The 23,770-nt window shown below is 40.8% G+C and overlaps 1 protein-coding gene across 2 annotated transcripts in view; it reads left to right on the forward strand.

Annotated features, from left to right (window-relative positions):
- The first annotated feature begins 555 nt into the window (after positions 1-555).
- The window catches only part of Tusc3 (tumor suppressor candidate 3), a 146,979-nt gene continuing 123,764 nt past the window's right edge, over positions 556-23,770 (forward strand). Inside the window, exon 1 of one of the 2 annotated variants that reach the window (XM_075986549.1) lies at positions 556-1,091. In XM_075986549.1, the coding sequence (XP_075842664.1) occupies positions 954-1,091 (138 nt within the window). In that variant the 5' untranslated portion in view covers positions 556-953. The remainder of the gene's footprint in view (positions 1,092-23,770) is intronic. The other variant, XM_075986550.1, reaches the window with a different exon arrangement.

Here is a 23,770-nt window from a genome sequence, read left to right on the forward strand (position 1 = left end):
CCTGTAGTTCCGCCACTTTTCGTTAAGTCTAGCATTCACCTGCTGTTTCTCACATCTACAATGCTGTCTGATAACTCCCAAATACAAATATTTATTGGTCAGAAAACGTGAATTATTTTAATGTTAATAATATTGCATTATAATTGAGTTCTTGATAATTCTTTATGTATAACTATATTCATTTCAATGAACTTTTAATGATGTCTCTAGGCTTCATCAAATTCTCAAAGGTGTTCATTGTACAAGTGAAAGGTAGAGGAAAAGAATGGATGTACAAGTGCATTCATTATATTCTTTTCATTTTTGCTCAGAAGGCCTCCAGGACCATGTCAACACTCCATCAATAGTGAATGGTTTTTAGCCACGTTGGTTGCTAGGGTCCTTGATGGAGGGTGGAAAAAACCAAGGCAAAGTTGTAGAACACTTTCTATGCATCCAAGGGACTAAGCTGAATGTCAAAGGGCACACGGAGGTCCCTAACTACTTCTCAATGAGAAGGGAGCTTCCTGGTTGCTAGAACCAAGAAGGCAGTGGGAAGGCCTCATGATCCAGATGGAAGTTTGGATTAACAGGTTCATGGCACACTCCCGCGCCCCAGGGTGTTTGGAGAGGGGAATCAGTCTCCGACAGAGGTGACTGACAGAAGCCCTCCCGTCCAGCGGGCACACACGACGACCCCGGGAGCCAAGCTTAGCCGCGCGCAAGAAGCCGCGTCCTCGCCACGCCCACTTCCTGCTCCATCCCTCGCCTTTCCCGGTCCCTCTGCCGGTGAACCGGATGCGCTGTCAGTCTCCTCCTCCGCGTCCTTAGCCTCCACCCAGCTCCCTGGAGAAGCCGCTGCCACCCTGAGGCCTTGGCCAAGAGGCTGCTGGCGACTGGCCCGGCGGGCGCGGGCACGGTAGGAGCTGGGCGCGCACGGCTACCGCGCGTGGAGGAGACACAGCCCTGCGGCCATGGGTGCCAGGGCCGCTCCTTCACGCAGGAGACAAGCGGGCCGCAGGTTGCGCTACCTGCCTACAGGCAGCTTTCCCTTCCTCCTCTTGCTGCTGCTGCTCTGCATCCAGCTCGGGGGCGGACAGAAGAAAAAGGAGGTAGATGGGATCCCGCGGGCGGTCGCCTCAGGGCCCGGGCGGGCTGGAGCTGGCCGCGTTGCTAGGAAGCCCCGTGGCGTTGCTAGGCAGCGGTGATGTGGGCGCTGGCGCCCGGGGGCGGGAGCCACGTGGGCGGGAGCGGGCTGGGCGTGCCCCTGGGGCGTCTCAGGCTGTGGATGCTGAGGGTGACCCTAGTTCTGCATCCAGGAAGTGGGGGCTGAAGTCTGAAAGCCCGTGCCTCAGGGACCATTGCTGCCCCGAGCCTCAGGTGTAGGCCGGGCTTTTGCAGTTCCTTAATATCCTGGGTGTGCAAATACCCGTTGGAAGCACTTGTAAGCGCAGGGGAACTCTACCTCTTCTTATTCAGCTCTCTTGTTTATGTTAAGACGTCATATTGAGTGTGTTATTCTGCATTCCTAATTATACCCTTTAGCACTAAATGCTTATTTCTGTGTTTAACTCAGTGTGTAATAGAGAGAACAATAACATTTTTTTAATACTCTATACTTATTTGCGAAGTTTGGGTCTCCTGATTTCAATTTCAACCCACCATTATTTTGAGGGTGAGAGTTGATGTATCTGTGTGAGTTGTAGAGTTATTTGTGAACTCAATTTGACAGAATTAATGTGGAAGTCTGGTCTGGTCGTTTCATAAAAACATTCAGTGTGGAATTGTGACTAGGATTTCTAATTGTAGACCAGTTTGGTAAGAGTACTTTGTTTTTATGGCGGAAGATGATTTTACTGTTAAATTAGACAAGTACACGAGTCTCATAATTTGACTCTGGTTCAGTTTATTGCAAGCATTTCTTTAGTAAGGGAGGGAGGGAGGGAGGGAGGGAGGGAGGGAGAGAGAGAGAGAGAGAGAGAGAGAGAGAGAGAATACAGTCTCAGAGTAAACAGTAATTTCTTCTCTTCATTCATTAATGATTTTTTAAATGTTACATGTGTATTTTGTTGGGATGCATGTCTGTGCACCACTTGGGTTCCTGGTAGCCCAGGAGGTTTCTAACATCTGATCTCCTAGACCCGGAGTCACAGCGGGTTATGAGCGACTGTATGGGTGTTGGGAATCGAACCCAGATCTTTTGGAAGAGCAATTAGTGCTCTTGAACAGGGAAGTCCTCCCCAATCCCTTCTCTTCACCTTTGCTTGAAACAATCTCGGTATTAAGACTGTGTCTCCCTCCCCTTTTGAAATTTTTTTCTTTGCATGAAAAGTCAGGCATACGAAATTGTTGGTATTTTGGTAGGAGATTGGGGACCAACTGCTGGTAAATTGAAATCGCCCTGTATACACAAATTAGATAGACTTTTCAGCACTTTGTGTTTTGTGTCGTATTTTCCAGATTTTTTAAATGAGAAAAGTAGGAGATTTGCGGTAGGCAATTTTTTTTGGGGGGGTGTATACAAAACAAAAGGCAATAGAAATGGATGAGACACTTCTTGTCATTTGTGTTGTTTTTGCCGTTAAGAATGTCACCAGGACCACTGTAAGTCGTAGGGGAAAATATTAGATCGTTTACAGGCTCATAGGTTCTCAGCATCTCCAATTCTGAGGCCATCTCAATACATAAAATGTTGGGAAACTTACTATAATTAAATAATTAAGCTTAAAGTGCATATTTCCCTTAAAAATCCGTAAAATATTCGTTAGATATTTTGGGAAAGGAAAAGATTAGGAACCACTGAGATGGCTCAGCAGGCAGAGATATTTGCCATCAAGCCTGATGACGTGAATCCATTTCTAGAACCCTCATGGGGGAGCAAACCAGCTCCTAGAAACTCTCCTCTGACTTTCACACGAGGGCGCTGACATGTTTACAGACACACATGTGCACAGACACACATGGGGGAACCATGATTCGAGATTGAAATGGGATGTCTTCCAAAATTGCCTCTGTCATAACAAGAAAACCAATAATATATGGTGATATTACAGAGGAAATTAAACTCTTGGAGTATTTTCAATGATATTTAATTCACAGACTTTGATTTCTTCTAATTCTGGAAGAAAAACATACTTTGTTGGAAATGATGAGAAATGGTAATCCAACATTTTTTTTTTCTGGTAGATTTTTTTTCCTTTCTTGACCTAAGAACCTAATTGCCAATATAAGATCCTATAACATTGAATCAGAAAGCACAGTAGTCAGAACACAATTTAAAATAGATGTTACTCACATGTGTATCAGAGTAGCTGCCTTGGGATGAACACATTTTCTTTGTAAGGTAGGAAGCCATGTTGAAGTCTAAAGTTAAGCTGGCAAAATGGGTTGTGTTTGCTTTTAATATGGATTATGACAGCAACAGTTGTTGTGGATTTTTGAGTCATAGACAGATAGGTCCAGTTGCAACTGGATCTCTGATTTGACCCCTGGCAAGTACTTAATCTTGAAGTTTAGTGTGCTTATTCTCAAATCCAGACACCAAGTATGTCCATCTTAGGATACTGAGGTTGAGAGTGTATGTATACAGATTCCACCACAGTGCCTCAGACATACCAGCAAATGAAAATAGTTCTGGCTTCTCCTATGTGATGTTTATATAAAGGGAAGTATAATATGATGGGGTTCTCAAATGAAAGTTAGATTTTTTCTTTTTAATTTTTTTATTTTCTTTAGTAAACTCTACAAAATAAACCATCTGCCTCTCTAATAAATTACCATATTGCCAAACACTTGAAATCTAAAATCCTTAGGTTGTTGAAGCGCCCTGCTTTTCCATCATATAAGAGTTAGTGATAGTCCATGCATTGGTGTGTGTTTTTGTACACCTTGTACATGCGTTTGCACACATTTCTTCATGAAATGACATTTACATTCCTTAAAATGAGTTTTGTTATGTCTTTTGTTTTGGAATATACTTGAGAAATAACAGAGTAGCTAGAGACAATTGGAGATTTTTTAGTTATTTCCTATAATTACATTAAATATAGCCATTATCAACCAACTTTGAACCCTTTTCATGCTAAGTGATAAGAATTTGTGGGAAACTTTGCTTTTTTCTTGTTTTCTTTATCATTAATACCAGTTAGTTAATCACCTTTATTTAGAATTGTTTTATTTTTTAATGACCTCTTATGATTATAAATTATAAAAAGCCTTGCAGTGTACTTAATAACTTTGCCAAACATCAGAAGTGTCTGTTACAGTAATCTCTCGCACTTGCTCAGAATGTGACTCGCTAATGGGCTGCAGTGTGTGGATGACAGGAGTAGGTGGTATGGAAGCCGGAATTGCTCACAGGTAGAGAGAGGACCAGTTTTTCCCCTGTCCCCACTGAAACATTTCCATTGCCTTTTATGTCTGTCTGTAAAGAGCGTTTATATGGGAATGCATAATACTCTCCAGTTGTTTCTAATGGTTCATCTGTGAGAGATTTGAATGTTTTACCGAATATTGGTAAGTAGTATATTTTCAGCCAAAAACTGAAGTAGAGGAAAAAGTTTGCAGCTATAGTACAAATTTCAAAACTGTCTAGGAAATAACCGGCTGATACCCACACACGTGTCAAGATTGTCATTTAATTTAGCTGTGATCTGACAGCGAGTTGAAGGCTAATTGAAAACAACAGGCCTTATCGTGAACAGCCCAAACTGAGTCTCTATGCTGCCTCTGTGCAGTTCCTCATAACAGCACTGGATGGTCTGTTCTCGTCAGCCGTGGTCCATTTGCTCTGTGGATATAGAAATACTGGGTTGGCGAGGGAAAGCTCTTCCAGTGCTGATCGGACGGTTTTGTGTTGTATTTGGTGGTGGTTGTGTTTGGTAGCAATGAGCAGCTATGGACAGCAGTAGTAACAGATGCAAACCCACAGTGCATCTTTGCATCGAGGAGGCCCAGGGTACTGAGACCCCTCAGCAATGAATTGGGGAGGTCTGAGAGCACAGCCCTTGACAGCTGCTAGTGCTGGGATTTCCCAGGCCCTTGACTGTTGCCAGTGTTACATATCCTTGGCCTATTGTGCCTAAGACCTTTGGCTTTTAAGCTTTTAAGCTCCCTGGAACCTTTTTAGTTTCCAGTACCTGTGGTTTTCTTCCCTACAGTTTCTTTCCTTCAGCCTTTGCCTTTTTGTCTCCTTACTTTCTGCATTCTTGTCACGGTGACTCTGGAACTGTCCAACTGCCTCTTTTGCTGTGGCTCTTGTGTTGTGACTTTTGCTTCTTTTGCTGTCCCTGCCGCTGCCTGTCCCTGTCTGCTGTTTTGTTTTGACTCTGTGGGTCTTTAGGAAATTTCCTTTTTGTTGCTTCTCCACAGTGCTGCTGCCTCAACTCAGCCGACTGCTCTTCCCTATTGCCTGTGAACCCTCAGGATGGGGGCGGGGATCACCCTTCTCTGTCCTTCCTGTGGTACATTATCCCAGGACTCTAGCACACACGAGGTTATCACTCACAACAGCAGTATTTTGATAGAGTTCAATAAACTTACTGCCATTCTCAGAAGATTTGAATCAGGGTGTCAGCATTTTTGCTAGTTGCTTCACCTTCCTTTGACAGAAGACAACAAGGAAAGGACTGTCCAAAGAGGTCACTCACCCTTGTAGTGAGTTGCATTGCAGGAAAGGAACCTTGAGGTTAAGGAACCCAAATCTTTTGAAGAGAGCAATTTGACCTTTTCCTTAGAGAGAAACATTATCTTTATTAAGCTTGAAGAGAAACTCCCTTCCCCCTCATCCCCTTCCAGGGTGCAGGCTCCATCACGACTATACTTTACAAGCATTTTTGAAAAGATAGTTCAAAACCAAGTCAGTCTGTCACAGGCTGTGTAGAAACCTGTGGGGGTCCCTGCCAGCACTAAAGCTAGCATGGGAGCGATCTGGGTGAGGTAAGAATGAAACTCAGTTCAGTTCAACACAACTTAGCCAGTGTTGGCCTAAGCTTCTGGAGTTTGGAACCAAGAGGTTTATTTTTAACATATTTAAACACAGTAAGATTTTGGAAAAGTTACCACAGCAAAGCTTAAGGCACCAAGGCATCGAAACTCCCTTGCAAAGTACATCTCTATAGCAAACTCCTGTGACCTTTTCCACAAGGATGGGTTCTATTCACTGAGAAATGGTGCTCAGCATAAGGGTTTAGGCAGGAAGGATTTATAATAAGCACAAGGATGGGTTCTGTTGACTGAGAAGCAGTGCCTAGGATTTTGGGGATTCAGGTGAGGGATGGCCCCACAGACTGGCAAAGATCACCAGGTTATCAAACAACATCCACTTCAGCCTTCAAGGGAAACAGGTGTCAGTTTCTTCCCTTGAAGGAAAAAACTTGTGTGTTTACCAATTCTGGTTTCTCTAGTGCTTATCTGTGGGTGTGAGGGCCTCGTGTTCTACAGAATTTCATGAAGAGAAGCATTGTCATATTAGACAGGAGCCTTGTCAAAAGGATCATCAGGAGGGTGTTTTCATCCACAGCCACATGTCTGCTGCATGTGCATTCTCATAGACTGCTTTTAATCTTCTTTCTTCTTTACTCTTTGCCATCCTGAATATTTGCTGGTCTTGGATTTGAGCTGTAGTGCCTTGTGACTTGAAGCACCATGGCAATCTCACTGAGATAAAGAATTTCCCCTTCGGGGCTGGAGAGATGGCTCAGAGGTTAAGAGCACTGGCTGCTCTTCCAAAGGTCCTGAGTTCAATTCCCAGCAACCACATGGTGGCTCACAACCATCTGTACTGAGATCTGGCACCCTCCTCTGGGCGTGCGGGCATACATCGAGGCAGAATGTTGTATACATAGTAAATAAATAAATCTTTAAAAAAAACGAATTTCCCTTCGATTAAGTGTAGGAGTGGAGTAATCAAGCTTTGTTAAAAAACAAGATGATGTGGAAAACCAAATATTTGTTGTTATATATGTGCGTTACCAATGGGCGAAGTTTTTGCTGGTATCAGGTTAATTTTTATTTATATATTTTGGGCAAAATTTGGGCATCTGGCATTGAACAACTCTAAAAAGGATCCTTTTTTCTTTTCTCTGGTCTGGTCTTTCTGGTTTCTCCTTTCTATTAATAGTTCTATTTTAATGGAAATAATTCTCATCAGTCAAGAGTTTGTTTTTTATCCAATTACTTGTATATGTATCATGGTAGTTCTTATCCTGAGTTTTTGGGTAGAATGCACTGGGAAGCTGGCTGCACAAAATTTCCTGGGGCTTTATACATGGGTTTATGAAGCATTCCTTTTTTAAAATTTATTTATTTATTAAGGATTTCTGCCTCCTCCCCACCACCGCCTCCCATCTCCCTCCCCCTCCCCCGATCAAGTCCCCCTCCCTCATCAGCTCGAAGAGCACTCAGGGTTCCCTGACCTGTGGGAAGTCCAAGGACCGCCCACCTCCATCCAGGTCTAGTAAGGCAGAAGGAGAGGGAGCACGAGCAAGGAACTCAGGACCGCGAGGGGTGCACCCACACACTGAGACAATGGGGATGTTCCATCGGGATAAAACCGGACTTGCTGAACATAGCGGACAATGAGGACTACTGAGAACTCAAGAACTATGAAGCATTTCTTAAAAGTAGCATACTTTTATGTAGATATATAAGCACATATATTTAGAACAAATATTAAAGCTGCAAAATGTTATTCAAAAGCCTTAGTGTTTTTTCCTAGTGATTGGGTTCTCTCTGTCTGTCTCTATATTTCTTTTTAGCTTTGGAAGAAAAGGTCAACAGTAAGTTTATAGAGTGATTTGAAAGCATTAGGTTCTAATATACCTAGAATAGTCTCTAAAGAAAACAATGAACAGAAAAATAGGACCGAAAGATGAAAGGAAGTTCTAATTGGAATGGTTGTTATTATACTTTTAGTTGATTATATAAAACTATTTATTGAGTTTGACATTTGAAGATGAGAAAGACACATATTTCCTTTTATGCTATCATTAGATAATCAAGTATACATATGGAAAGATGCACACTAGTATAGTCTAAATAAGCTGTGCTGACTTAAAGGGCAAGTCACATCTTTTTATCTGTAGGGATTTTGTGGCAAAATTTAAAGATGATATACAATTGCTTATAAACTTAGGGATCTGTTAAAATAATGAATGTATAATAAGTATACCTTAGTATACTGTGCTAAATGTAACAAATTGGGAATGGAAAATGAGTTAAAGTATGTTAGCAGACAGTACCTAAGAAGCAGCAGAGCAAACAAGTTCCAGTATGCTCTCACTTAGAGTGTGCAGTGGAATGAATGCTTGTGCCCTCTAGAACTCACGGCTTCAATTCCTGCCCCCAATGTGATAGCTGTAGAAATGGCCTTGTTGGTAAGTGATTAGGTCCTGACTTTTCAGCCACTCATCAGTGATTCCCCAAGCCTTATGAAAGCAACTGCAGAGAGCTATGCTCTCTCTGCCATGCCGTGATCTTCCAGCTTAGAGAGAGACTCCTCACCAGAGCCTGACCATGTTGACATGTGGTTTTAGAGTTCCAGATTCTTGTTTTGAGTCCTTTTCTGTTCTGGTTGGTCTTTTGTCAACTTGACACAAGTTAGAGCTATCTGAGAAGAGGAAAGTCAGTTGAGAAAATGTCTCCATCCTATTGCCTGCAGGCAAGCGTGTAGGACATTTTTATGATTAATTATGGATGTTGAAGGGTCCGGACCCCACTGTGGGTGCTGCCACCTCTGGGCTGGTCACCCTGGGGTGTATAAGAAAGTTGACCAAGCAAGCCAGTAGGAGAAAGTCAGTAAGCTGCTTACTGTACAGGGGGACTGTAAACTGTGAACAGTTTCCACAAATTGCTTTTAGTACTGTTGTTTTATCTCAACAATAAAAAGCAAACTAAGACATTTCATATATGGTAATTTGCTATAGCAATTCATCCTGCCCAATGGTGTGGAAAGTCCTTCTGTATATGTGTTGCTTTTATTGGCTAATGAATAAAGAAACTTCCGAGGTCTGTTGATAGGGCAGAATTTAGGTAGGTGGGAAAAACTAAATGGCAGGCTGGAAGAAAGGAGGCAGAGTCGGGGAGACAACATGGAGCCATGTCAAGAGTAAGACATGCCACATGGCAATACACACATTAATGAAGATGGGTTAAATTAATATGTAAGAGTTAGCCAATAAGAAGCTAGAGCTAAGGGGCCAAGCAGTGATTTAAATAATACTATTTCTATGTGATTATTTTGGGTCTAAGCTAGCCGGGCAGCTGGGAACCAACAAGAGGCTTGCTACTTGCAACAGCCCAAGACATAGATACATGTTTAATTTTAAAAGATCATATGTTAAAAAAAATTGACCCATTTCACTAGTTCCAAAAATGATCATATTTTGATATGTTCTTCTGGCTAACTTTTGAAATAGACTTATGCAAAATATAAAATTGAGACATGTCTTATAGAGGAGTGTATGTTGAGGGGCCCTCCTTTTGCTAGAACTCTGAGTCTCCAAGAGAGATGGCCTTTTTCATAGTCATAAATTTGGGGTGATGAGTTGTGTCTGGCCATGATTTCCTGTATAATTCTCTCTTGGAATCCCCAGAGGGAGGAAGAGTGGATGAATTAAGGCCCCATACTTTACTAATGGCACTATAATTCAGGGTAGCTTCCCATTGCCAGCCATAGGAGTCATATACTTGGATGTTAGAGAAAGCAGACATGGTAATAACTGCAGTTTTAGAGTGGGACTATGATATTTTAGACTAAATACCAGAATGGGAGTACAGATCAGAGCTACTGATTTATGTAGGGTTTATGTTTCTAAATTCCTTTCCTCGGTTATTAGGGACTTGTGTTTTAGGGTCTCTGCATCCCTTTACATTTAATATCATTGTTATGTCTATGCTTTTGTTTTCCTTCTCATAGCTGATACTTCAAGAAATTTTCCATTGAAGTGTGCTTTTTAAAAAATGAATTAAATTTATATTACTTTGTATTTAAAGACATAAATTGTATAAATTATAGTGGCTCCAGTGATGTTAAATAATGTTTGCCTTAGGTTTAGAAGATTTCCCTTAGTGTTTATCATTTCATGATGAACCTATTAAAATATTGTTATCTTTAATCAGCCTCCCCTGTAACAGCACAAAGAACTTCTTACTAGCCAAAGTTAATACCCATTGACCATCTTTCCCAGTGCTGGCCTCTATCTGCTCTCCACAGGCCACACTCAGTACTGTTCTCTGCACTTCTCTGGAGTCACCTTGTTGATTACAGAACCTGACTTCCCGTGTCCGTGTTGTATTCTTTTTATGACTGAATAGCATTCCAGTATGTACATGTACTACATTTCCTTTATCCAGTCAGCAGTCTGTAAGATACTTAGGTGGTGTTTGTGTGTGTGTGTTTGTGTGTGTGTGTGTGAGTGTGCGCACGCGCACCTGCAGATAATACCGTGCCAGTGTGTGTGTGTGTGGGTGCAGTTTCCATGACTTAGTGATTCCCTTTCCTGTGAAAGTGACTGATAGCCTTAGGATTTCTTTTCTATTTTAAGTTTATTGAGGAAACTTAATGTTGTTTTTACATAATGTGTGTACTGGTTTACCTTCTCATTGACAATATGAATGGGTTGTCCATATTTTCTCCAGCACTGTTGAGCTCCTGATTGTAGTCATTTTACTGGGGTAAAGTGATAGCTCAGTGTTTTGATTTCTCTTAAAAGAGATAGTAAACTTTTCATGTACATACTGGCCTCTTGCATGTCCTTTGGTTAATTCTGTTTTGTTTTATGGCTTATTTTAAAGTCTACTTACTATATATTTTTGTTTTTTAGCTCTTGTGGCTTTCGGGTACATATATTCTGCATGTTAACCCTTCATCGTACATGTAATTCACAGTTGTTTGTTTTCCATTCCACAGGATGTTCACTCTAATTACTGTGTCCTTTGCGTGGTGAAGATTTTTAGTTGATGTAATTTTGTTTGTCTGATTTTGCTTTTTCTCATGCTTTTGAGAACTTAAAAAAAATCTTTAGCCATTCAATGACTGTTTACAGTGAGTAAACATTTATCCTAGTTAGGGTTTCTGTTGCTGTGAAGAGACACCATGACCACGGCAACTTTCGGAAAGGAAAACATTTAATTAGGGCTGGTCCAATATTTTCAGGTTTAGTCCATTATTGCCATGGCAGGAAGCATGGCAGCACGCAGGCAGACATGGTGCTGGAGAAGGAGCTGAGAGTTCTATATCTGGATCCTCAGGCAGCAGGAAGAGATCTGTAAGCTACTAGGCAGGCTTGAGCTTTTAAGGCTTCATACCCCACCCCCAGTAAGCCACTTCCTCCAACAAGACCACACCTACTCCAACAAGGCCACACCCCATAAAAAGTCCTATTCCCTATGAACCTTCAGGGGTCTTTCAAACCACCACCACATTTGACGGTTTTCTTGTGGTGGTTTTATACTATCAGGCCATGCAGTTAAACCTTGATTAAATCCCTTGCTTTGATTTTTTTTCCAACTCCTGAGTTACAGGAGTCTGGTTTCATTCTTCTATTTTTGGGATCCTGTTTTGCTCATACTGACAAATGTTTAAAACTGAGGCAGCCATATAGCAGACCTATTTGGCTACTTTGAGAACAGTCTCTGAATTTAGGGTATCTGTTTCTATAAACTGCTGAAACAAGTAAAATTAAGCCAAGGTAGATCTCAATTACAAGTAATGGTCAAACTACATAACTTGTGTGGGTTACAGAGTATGAAGGTGTATTAAATACTGTTCTTTGACAAAATACTGGATGCAAATTTAGGGAAGGGAGAAAGTGTTAATTTCCCCTCACAGTTTGAGGGTCAACTTTTCATGGTAGCAGGTATAACAAGGCTGGTCACATTCCATCTGCTGCCAGGAAGTACAGAGATGAATGCTGGTGGGCAGCTTGTCCTCATTATTACTATTGGTTTTTGTTGTTGGGGCCTCCAGACTAGGGACCTGTGCTGCTCACGGTTCAGATGGATCTTCTCACTTCTGTTTAGCCGACATGAATGGGAATAAGAACCTTGAAGGGAGAGGAATGAAAGGGGCAAGAGACGTGAGACATGGACAGTAAGTCTGTATTCTGATCAAGCTGCCACCTTTATTTTTTCTCAGGAGCATTATATAGCAAAAAGGCAGTGGGGAGGGTAGGATACTGGAATGTCAGGTCTGGAGAGGTCCCTAGCTGATAGGAAGAGATAAGGAAATGCTGAGGGTCTGTAAATGTTTACAGGGGGGAAATGCTAATTACTTCCGAGCCCTGGGGCCTGCTAAGTCTGCTGGCATTCTTAACTCACACTGGGAGATAAGGGTCTGGAACTTGCCCTACAGAGGTGAATAGCTTACTTAACTTGTGAGCTAAGAGGACTATAACCAAATACAGGTCTTTGCTCCCAGCACACCAAAGTGAACCCACGCTACCAAACTCCCTCACACCCTCCAGAGGTTTCTCCTAGTGCTCCTAGATTTTGTCAGTCTGACAGTATTAGTCACCATAGAGTGTAGGGATCATCGTTTCTGCCCAGGCAGTATATCTAACACCAAGTAAAGTGTTCCCCAGTATCTTTGCCAAATCTAGAAGTTAGGGCCCATTTTACCAAATACTTTTGGTTAGTTTGACACAGTTAATCAGTCAGTCAGTCAATCTATCTGTCTGTTTGCTGGTACATGCAGAGGTCAGAGGTCTATCTTTGGTGTCTTTTTTTTTTTTTCTGCCTTTCACTTCTTTTTTCTTTTTGAGAGATGGGCTCTTTGATTGGCCCGGAGCTCCCTGTTTAGACTTAGGCTGGCTCCAGGGATGCACCTGTCCTTGCCCGTGGAGCACTAGGGTGGCAAGTTCAGCCCTACACTTTACATCAGTTCTGGAGGTGACTCAGGTCATCATGTTTGCACAACAAGTACTTTACCCACAGAGATAGCCCCCAACCCCTACCCTTTACATTTCTAGGTGTAGTGTTGGTTGTATTCCCAGAATGAGCCCTTGTTTGCCCCCTGTGTCCTCTGCTTACTGCTTGTGATTGCTAATCTTGGCTGTCTACTTGACTACATCTGTTACTAACTAAAACCCAGGCGTCTGGACACAGGGGAGAGGGATTTTCTTGATTGGATCTGTTGAGGTGGGATGACTCACTCTACATCAACCACATCTTCTTTCTGGTGGTAGACCACATGAAAGGATGCGGCAGAAGGATGCTTTTCCTTCGGCTTGCCAGCCCTCACACTTGCTGGCACATTCACTGATCCTGTTGCTGCAACACCCCTTTCCTGGTATTAGCATGTACTTCTGGGATTTTAACATAGACTGAAGGCTAGCAGCTCTCTGGGAATTTTCTGGGACTCCAGTGCCAGATTGGGATTAGTTTGGTCTTGAACTTTTTTATTACTTTATAGAATGATAATGAACTACTAGTATAGATATTCATGTAGCTCCTTCCTCTTTTAATTATGAAATATGATGATGGAGTTATTAATGACAATTTCTTTACACATCTGTGCTGGCTAGTTTTATATCAGATTGACACAAGCTGACGCCATCTTTCAGAAGGGTACCTCAATTATGAAAATGCCTCCTATGATCTGGTTGTAGGCAGGAAGCCTAGATAGTGGATTTTCTTATTTAGTGATTGATGTGGGAAGGATATATAAGTGAAAAAAAAACCTTACTTCCCCAAATTGCTGTAGGTCAGGATATTGTATCACAATAATATTAACCCTAACTCAGAGAGTATCAAAGTTAATTTTAAATATTAGAAGTTAACTCCTGGTAACCGTTATACTTTGATCTGATAACCTTTGTATCATAGAAAATCATAAATGCCATCAATTTTCAACAATTTAATTGAGTTGTGTGATCCTTACGGAGTACCAAGAACTAATCACAGCTGAACTGTTATATTTAAATTCTTTTGCCTATCAAATAGCAATCACGTTTATGGTCTCATTTTTGCTCATTTCAAATACCTGTGTATAAAGCCACCTATTGCAATGTAAGTTATTGCTACATCTAAGCTTCCTTTTTCCTTTTTAAAAAATGTTTATTCATTTTTCCTTTTATATATTTGGATATCTGTACAGTGCCCGTGGCGTTCAGAGAGGGTGTTTGATTCCTGGGAACTGGGGATAGAGATGATTCTGGTTTACCATGTGGGTGCTGGGATCTAAACGTGGGTCCTCTGGAAGAGCAGTCAGCGCTCTTAACTGCTGAGCTCTCTCTCCAGCCCCCACTTTAGTTTTCAAGTTTCTATTGCTTTATAGACAATAAAAACAGTTACTCATGAGAGACAGAAAACTTAGAAAAGCTGTAATTTGTCTAGGTACAACCATTGCTATTGGATATCTCATGCTTCTGCCTGTTTCTACCAAACAGCGGGGTTATAGGTGAGCCATTGCACTTGGCCCAAATACACTTACTGAGTAGAAGTACAGGATACTTACTGATTGGAAAAGGGCTGGAGGGGAATAGTTGCATCCTTTCTCTTTATCTGTACCTCTTTTCTTTGTCAGGTTACCTGTGAGTTAGGGTTTACCTTACAGAGTACCATCTTTTTGGCTTTGCATTTTCGGAGGATTCGTCATGATAGAATAGATAGTGGATTTCAGGGAGCTTCTTATAAAGCCATGTTGTTGTGATTTCTTAGTAAAAAATAAACTTATTGGCAAAATACGAACTTTGCTGTTGCTTTCTATGTCTATGACTTTAAAAAAATTGAAGTGTATTGTAACTTTCATGTCTCGTACTTTTTGAATATTTTAGTAGAAATAATACTGTTGAAGTAACAAAGCATATGAGCATCATTTTTAAAAGTTTTGGCGGTAGGGTAATAGCTAAGACAACTACTGCTTCTGGTGTCTCCTATAGTTTATAATTATACAGAAAATTCATGCAGAAAAGATAGAGTGTGAGAACTCATGAACTTGAGTGAGGACTTTGATATCATGTAGGGGGTCATTTTTTTTAATAACTTGCCACAAATGAGAAACCTGGGGAGAGGGAATCCTAACTGAGGAGTGCCTTAGCAGATTGGTCTTTTTCTTAGTACCGAATTGATGTAGAAGGGTGTAGGTCACTGTGGAGCCATTTTTGAACAGGTGGATCTAGGTTGTATAGAAAGGTAACTGACCAAACCAGAAAAAGCCAGGTAGTAAACATTATTCCTTTGTGATCTCTGCTTCAGTTCCTGCCTCTAGGTTCTGACCCTGACTTCTATTCAGAAGGGACCGTAAACTGTAAGGTTAACTGACCCTTTTCTTCCCCAAGTTGCTCTGGTCAGTGTTTTATCACAGCAACAGAAAGTGCACTATGACATAGGGGGAATCTAAAAACAGGAAAGATACTAAGGGATGTAAACTGGTGAAAAGGGAGAGTGTGCCAGGCAAATGGGAAGAAAAAGCATTTTTAAAGGGCTCAAAATAGGACAAAGCATAGCAGATCTAAAGAACTTGAAGTCGTTCGTAAGACTAATAAGCACTATATGGAGGAATCATGGGTTGCAAGTAGAATGGAGGCTTGGGGTCAAGACCCAGGGAATCCACAGGGCTATGTAAAAGTGTACATCTTCATCCTAGAAATCAGCGGGTAGACTGGAAGGGTTTTGTATTTGGAGGTGAAGTTTATATTTAGAGGTATTTCTCTGAGTGTGATATGGAGAGTAGCTTTGATGGGCTGCAAGATTAGAAAAAGTAACAGTGGGTTCTCAGGAGATATTGCAGAAGTATGAGGTAATGTTGACTTGAACTTGGTTGTGGCAATGAAGTAAGGGGAAAAGATGATGGTTTGCAGAGCTGGTTAGGAACCAGACAAGACAGCATTGATAATTGTGTCAGGTGAGGGTGGAGACAAGAATGGTGATTATACCTTTTGATTAAAGGACGATTGTGCTTACTGAAATAGGAAATGGAAAGGAAGATAGTGTGTTCAGTTTGTGAGATGCGTTTATGAAAATCAAAGCTGCATGTTTGGTGACAGTAGAATGTATGTGCAGCTTGGATGATAAAATGAATTTAGAATTCATTAGCATAATTATTGAATCATGGTTGTTCATACTTGAAGACTTAATACCAAATCCTGAAACATGCCAGTATTTTGGTGTTGTACCAATAGTATCCATGTGGAAGAACCAAAGACTGTACTGCTAGAGAGCTAGGAAGGACCCTGCCTGAGTGTGGATGTCACAGAAGAGAATACTTCAAGGACAGATCACTACTAACAAGTGGTGGCTGCTGTATTGTTAAAAAAAAATCCTTTGGATTTAACAAGAATAATTTTATTGTAGCGATCAGGATGCATCCAGTTAGTGAATAAGTAGGCTGTGAGGAAAAGAGCAACGCAGCAAGCAATTTTGCTCTGAATGGGAGCAGAATTTAGCAGATGGTAGCTGGAAAAGAAACTAAAAGGAAGAGAAAATTGATAGAACCAGGGGACAAAGAGTAGGATGAAGAAATGCAAATTGAAGGGGTGTATTAGCCTTGAAAAAAAAAAAGAAACGTGGCTCAGGGCTGCTTTCAGCTACTCGGCTTTCTTACATGTATGTGGTAGCGACTTAGTCGATTGGGACCTCTATCCAGTTGAGACTAGCTTCAATGCAGTAGAAGTGTCAGTCTGGGAGCCTGGGTGTCCGTAATCGTTTTGTCATCGAATTTGGCATTTCATAGATGGTAACTTTTTACTGATCTTCACATGGTGGCATTGTTCCAGGTGGGAGGAAGTGTCCCTGACATTGTTCATGTGACATTTCTTCTTTTTCCTACTGCTCTCCAGAAATAGTGGGAACCTATGTATGTGTGCAGACCAAATTCTGGAGGACGAAGTTTTAAGCATTTGTAAGCATTACTTTGACAGTTCATATACTCACATGATGGGTTTAGTTATTGTCACCTCATTCTCCTCCTACACTTAGTGACTTTTTCAGCAAGTCTGCCTGCTGCTTTCATGTTTCTTTGTGTGCCACTCACTGGGTTCAGTTAGAGCTTTTGTCCTAGTCTGGGTGGGAAGTTATTTATTGGAGCAAGGGCAACTCCCTCCCCCAACAATTGTAAACTTAACCTTCCTCCATAAAGGGGTGGAAACTTACAGGCCCCTCCCTATCCATGCTGGAATGGTGATAGACCGAGTCTTGAATAAACAGCGCACACACTGCAGCGAGCATAAGTGCTGCCCAGAGATTCCTTTGTGCAGTGCATCTCCCCGTGCCCTGGCTCATACGTTGAGTTTTTTTCTTTTGTGTTTGTTTCCTAGTGCAAAGTGCCACATTTTCATGACTCCAACAGTGACAAGTCACTGTTTCACAGGCCTAGAGGTGAGATGTAAAGATACCAGCTGCACTGACCAAATAGCTATCCATAGAACTTGTTTTTTGAAGGCACTGAGAATATTCAGTTTCTTACTCATAAAGCTTATTAAAATAAAACTCTATGCCAAATCCCATCTCTTTCTGTGAACTTAAATACGCTCACTTCAGAGTAGTACATTTCCCCTGCGTTTGCATCTTGGGAGATACTGTTCATGGAGAATATGCACCTCTCTCTAGTATTTATTAACAGCCACTGAACCTGCACTCTCTGTCTTCTCTGGAGCCCACTGTCAGAACATGGTGTTGTTTGAACACTTGGAGGAGGATGTGCATGCATGTCTAGACTAAAGCATGGGACTCAATAGATGTTTAATGGATGTCTTCTTCTTACATGAGATACAGAAATTGTGTTGCCAGAATTTTGTTATCACAGCATCTAAAAGAATGTTTCTATGGATTAGAAGTAAATTTCAGTGTCTACCCCTACTGTAAAAGTACTGAAAAATGCTGTAGGGCAGACTAGGAAATGTTATTTTGAGTTTCATTTTTCTTTCCAAACAGGACAGGAGGTAACATCTTTTTCACGATACCTATGCCTCAATTTTGTAATCCTTTCCTTAACCCCGCTGAGCACACTTCAGTGTGTATGTTTCATAGTACTCTTTTTTCTTCCAATCTTCCATGGAACCTTGTTTGCCATTGTGCCCCCAAATAGGTACTTATTCACTTAGTAGTAAAGACCTAGCTAACTATTCCTCAGATATACTAGATTCCTTTTCCTTTAGTGCTTTGTAGGAGACCTGCTTAGGAATGAAGTTTAACTGACTAACATTATTTCGTAGTGAAAAATAAAAAAGCCTTTGGATTGTCTTTGTAAAAATGTGTCAAAATTACATTCTCAACTGGTGACATTCTAATAACTAATCTTACAGCTATTTTTTAAAAAATATTTTATTTATGTATTTATGGGTGTGTCTAGGGTGGTATTGTAGATATCTGGTGTAGGAGGTCCTTCTGTATTTGTGTTGCTTTCATTGGTTAATAAAGAAACTGCCTGACCTTTTGATAGGGCAGAACTTAGATAGGCAGAGTAGACAGAACTGGATGCTGGGTAGAAGGGCAGTGTGGCAGATGCCATGGTTCTCCTGCCCGAGACAGACGCTGGTTAGACCCATGCTGGTAAGCCACAGTCAAGTGGCAATATATATTAATGGAGATGGGTTAAACTAATATGTGAGAATTAGCCAATAAGGAGCTGGAGATAATGGGCCAGACAGTATTTAAATGAATACAGTTTCTGTGTGGTTATTTTGGGGCTATGCTAGCAGGGCGGCGGGACACAGCCCACTCCTTCTCCTACAGATATCACATGCTTATGGGTGCCAGCAGAGGCCAGGAGAGCACTGTCGGATCTCCTGATGACAGAATTACTGTCCATTCTATGCTCAGAAGTGAACTTGAGTCCTCTACAAAAAGGCAAATACTCTTAACTGCTGAGCCCTCTCTCTAGCTCATAATTGGTCATGGTTTTGAAATTTAGCTTTTAATTACAAACTTTCATGGTTTTTGGAAAGCAACAAAGAATAAAACAAAGCTGGTAGGTTTTTTTGGTGATTGTTTTTCAGTGAGATTGTATGATAATTAAATAGGATATTTTCAGTTATTGTTTGTGTTTATAGAGTTTGGAACATGAGCGTAGGTATAGGTGACTTTGTTTGATTTTTGTACTGGGAATTGAATCATGGTCTTTCTTAAGACTATGACAAGGGTTACCCTTGACAAGAGTTGTACTGTTAACTATATTTGCAGTCTGTGGGCATCCTTCTAAAGGTCATTTCTTAACAGAGACTTTCATTTTCTCCCCCTTCCTGGGGGCTTCTTTTATACCTGTGTTCTCTTCTGAAGTACCTAGGGGCTTCATTCTTGTTGTTTTTCCCCTTTCCTATGTTAATTATTATAATTCTGTCAGATGCTCACTTATCATTTGCTTTGCATTTAATTTGAGTAATTTTCTATCATTTTCTTAAACATGTTTTTAGTTAAGTATAACAGTGACCAAAAATTGTGCTATATGATGGGTTGATTAGATAATAGGAGGACTAAAGATGGATGTTCAGACACAGGATACATTTATAAGTAGTTGGTCCTTTGTGAGTCTTATAAAAACAGGTTTTTGTGTATATGCACACATTTTGAGTTTGTGTGTATATATTGAGTATTTAAATTTTTGTGTGTGTGTTTGTGTGTGCATACACATGTATGTGTGAGAGGGGAAGGATGAGGAAGAAAGAAAGTCAAAATGAAACTAGCTAGATGATGGCCTTGCTAATTTGCTTATGAAATAGGAAGATATCCTCTTCCATTTTTTATTACTTCTGGCATAAAAAACTGTGCTAAGCAGAACACAAAAGAAGTCATTCAGTTAGTGCATATTTTGCGTTAGTCTGTGCCAGTCTTTGTTTTAGGCATGGCTAGCACAAAAATAAAATATAGCAAAATCATGCTCCTTGAGTTCCCGTAGCCAGGGGAGTCAGCAGGAGTCAAATCTACACATCCTAAGCCCAGTTCTAGCAGTTTTCCTTATTTTGTGAATTTACATATCTCTTCTCAAACTAGATTGAATTAGGATTACATTCCTCGTAATTCCAGGCCTTTTGATAAATATGAACATATATATTTTCAGTTTCTTTCATCTTTCATTAAGAATATGAAATTCAAGACTGAAAGATGTTTCAATTCTGATGTTTAAGTTTAGGTAACCATTCCTTAGATTTTGTTGGTGGAGATCACCTTGTCCTTAATTTCCCTATGTCTTAGTTAAGGGCTGGAAAAATTGCTAAGTGTCACTGCCTGCTCTTCCAAAGGTCCTGAGTTCAATTCCCAACAACCACATGATGGCTCACAACCATCTGTAATGAGATTTGGTGCTCTCTTGATGAAGAGACCTGGTCACTTGTCCTCATCAACCTAGACCACGTACAAGTTCAACAGAACTGCCATATATGGGCTGCCCAGGCGTGCTCAGCACTGCCATAGCATAAATTTCATTTTCATTCATTAGTTAAGGTTACTGTTGTTGTGATGAAACGCTGTGTTCAAAGCACAGCTTAGGGAAGAAAAGGCTTATTTTGCTTATCTTTTTATATCACAGTCCATCATTGAAGAAAGTCAGAGCAGGAATTTAAACAGGCAGGAACCTGGAGTTAGATGTTGATGCGTATGCATGGAGGAGTGCTGCTTACTGGCTCACTCTTCATGGCTTGCTCAGCCTGCTTTCTTACAGAACCCAGGACCCACCAGTCCAGGAATGACACTGGCCACAAAGGGCCACAAAGGCCCTCCCACATGGACCACTAATTAAGAAAATATCGTAGAGGCTTGCCTCAACCTGATCTTAAGTTTTTTCAGTTGAGGTTCCTTCCTCTCAGATGACTCTAGTTCATGTCAGGTTGATATATATATATATATATATATATATATATATATATATCAGCACACATCTTCATGTGCCAGTCAAGCTTTAGCTTCCTTTCTTTCTGGCTAAACATTTTGACTATTTTCTGTAGTTATACATGAAGATGTAACTGTTTATAGTACATGCTGCTGGGCAGATCCACTTTAGATCACATCATTCTGCTGAGTCTCTTATTGTTTGATTATGTGCATATTGAATGAACAAAATTAGAGAAATTATAAATGGTTAATGATAGTGTTTTGTTTGTTTTTGAGATGGTAGCCCATACATCATAGCCCAGGCTGGTGTGAAGCTCCTGTGTAGCCGAAGCTGGCCTTGACTATGTGCGGATCATCTCACTTCAGTCTCCAGACTGCTGGGATTACTACATTCATGAGCAACCCTTGGGTGACTGACAGAGTTTTAAAATTAGTATTAGTGGATTAAGAATATGTGAAACAAATTGTTTGAACCTTGCTACTGTGGAAACATCTCTGAGATGCTTTTGTGTTGTGTTAGCCAGTAGTGTAAGATAGATAAGCAGCTTACTTCTTCAGTCACTCCACTGTTGAACTCTGCTGCTTTCATCTGTACCATTTCCTGTAGTCCCTGCTGGAAAATGTGCAGGCAGCTACCCTGTTAATATAGACTAATTAAAATGAGAATCGGAGGAAAATTCCTCATGAATTTGAGATAACAAATTATAGCATAATGCTAATGAAGCCACATAAAACATACACATAAAGTTTATTTAACTCATCTCAGAATATCTATATAATTATCCTGACATCTGGATGAGGGCAAAGTTAATAGCTTATAGCCAGAAGGAGCCAGCTATTTAGAAGGAAGATGGCTGTATAATTGATTGTTCAAACTGTGACACTTGAGAGTAAAAGAGAGGATATGATTAATAATTTTACTGAGATATCTCAAGTTAGGTGAGGCTATTCCGGGGGTAACTGACATCTGGTGACTGAAGTAAGAGGCAGGAAAGGGCTTTAAAGTGAGTATACAGTGTGTGAGTAACTTCGCTGGGGAGTTAGTGTAGCTTTATAGCATTCTTCTGTGTCAGTACTGTGTCACTGATGTGCCTGACAGAGTAGGACCAGAGTCGTATGCTGATGGCTTTCCTGCTAGCTCATTTCTACAACTCACCATACCACATCTACCTTTTCATTAATTGAGAAGGTATTTTCATTAAAACCTAAATGAAGCCTCATATCCATTTATTTGTGAAGATGTACTGTGCATCCCGCGCACAGTACATTGGTTAAAAAGTACTCCTCAGAGAGTCCTGGCTTAGGAAAAGTCGTGTGTGCCGTCATCACTCCTGCATTGCTCATCCCAGCCCATCACTTACTCACGCACCACAGTGAAAGTTGGATTTAGCATGTTATACTTCCTTTCCACAAGGTAATTTATGCTATAGAACACCTTAGCATACATTTTAGTGTTTTTCTAATGTTAAAACAATGGTTTTATATTCATTGTGTGAGTGTGTGTGTGCGTGTGCGTGCGTCTGTGTGTGTGTGTGTTTGTATAGAAATTTCTGTGATTGGATAATGACTGATCTTCTTGATGAGGCTTGATAGAAAATGAAAGAATATATTTTTTTGAATATGCTATGACTATATTTATAACATATAAAACTATATAAAGTTAAAGGGGTTTATGCCTACCTGCCATCCTTATTTTGTAAATTATAGCATTTACTTGTCTTGTTGCTACAGTACGGTGCAATATAAAAGTAACTCCTTTCCTTTAGCTTACAGTTTGGGGAATACAGTGCACTGTGGCAGGGAACGTGTGGTGGGAGGAGCAGGAGGCAACCGCTCCTTGTGTCTATACCCAGGAGGCAGGGAACAATTTCTAGATAGTTCACCTTTCTTCTTTTTATTCCACTGGAATCTTAGCCCATGGGATAGGTAGTACCACTCAGAGTTATGAAATGTCTTCTCACAGTGAACCTCTTCTAGGCGATCACTTACAACATACCAGAAACTTGTTTCCATGGTGATTGGGAAGTTTGTCAAGATTAGCCATCACAGGGGTGATTTTAAAACATGTAATTGTATAGATTTTATTAAAGCATGTAATAATTTACTTACTGTTAATAAGCTCAACATAGTTCCCACAGTATGCCACCCACTAATTATTTTGTATTACCTCACAGCATACCTCAGTGTGAGCCTGTTTTGTAGATGAGCTAAGTAAATGAGTGTTGTATATAGATTAGGGATTTGCCCTAAATCAGGACACTAACAACTGTGCCAACAAGTTCAGCATTGACATCAAAGCTGCTCCTAATTAACCGTGCTTTTCTCTGTGCTTCCTAGACTTGAGGGAGCGATTGTGTTTGTGCGACTCTCTGGGGATCTGGAGGTACAGTTTGAAGCCAGCTGACTGTTCAAAATATCGTTGTGATCTTATGTTTTATTTACATTAAACATTTTGCAGACTTTGCTTTCTGTTCTTTCTCTGTTGTTTTAAAATGTGCTTCATTTATTTATTTTTGTTTCTCTGTTGACTATATTGCTTTAGGATTGTATAGTATATTTTTCTTGACATGCTCTCTGTTTACCCCAAAGGGGTTTAGGATTATTCTGTCAGCAATACTGAGTAACTGCCAGCATTTGGACTGTGTTTGCAGCACTTGAACAATTATATTGAGGGGAAGCATGGTGAAAGCCCGGGATTGGCTTGCTGCACTTGCATGGATTTTGCTTGCAAGGGAGACCTTGAGCCTAAGTGGGTTTCAGTAGGATTTTAGGACCCAACACACCGGTGAAGCTGAGTGCAATACGTACTCAGTAGGTCTCTGTCACAGCTGGGAAACCCTAGCTTAGCCTGAGTTTTGAGTGAGGTACTCTAAACCTCTTCAACTCTGCCCTGCAGGAGCTACAGCTCCTTCTTCTAGGAGGGAAAGAGTTTGTGCTCTGACTCAGAGGGAAGCCCTGCTTTGGAAACTTTTACGCAAATAGTTATTTAAAGATATTTCAAGCCGGGCGGTGGTGGCGCACGCCTTTG

Source organism: Microtus pennsylvanicus, chromosome 9 (genome assembly GCF_037038515.1).
Source record: "Microtus pennsylvanicus isolate mMicPen1 chromosome 9, mMicPen1.hap1, whole genome shotgun sequence".
Lineage (NCBI taxonomy): Eukaryota > Metazoa > Chordata > Mammalia > Rodentia > Cricetidae > Microtus > Microtus pennsylvanicus.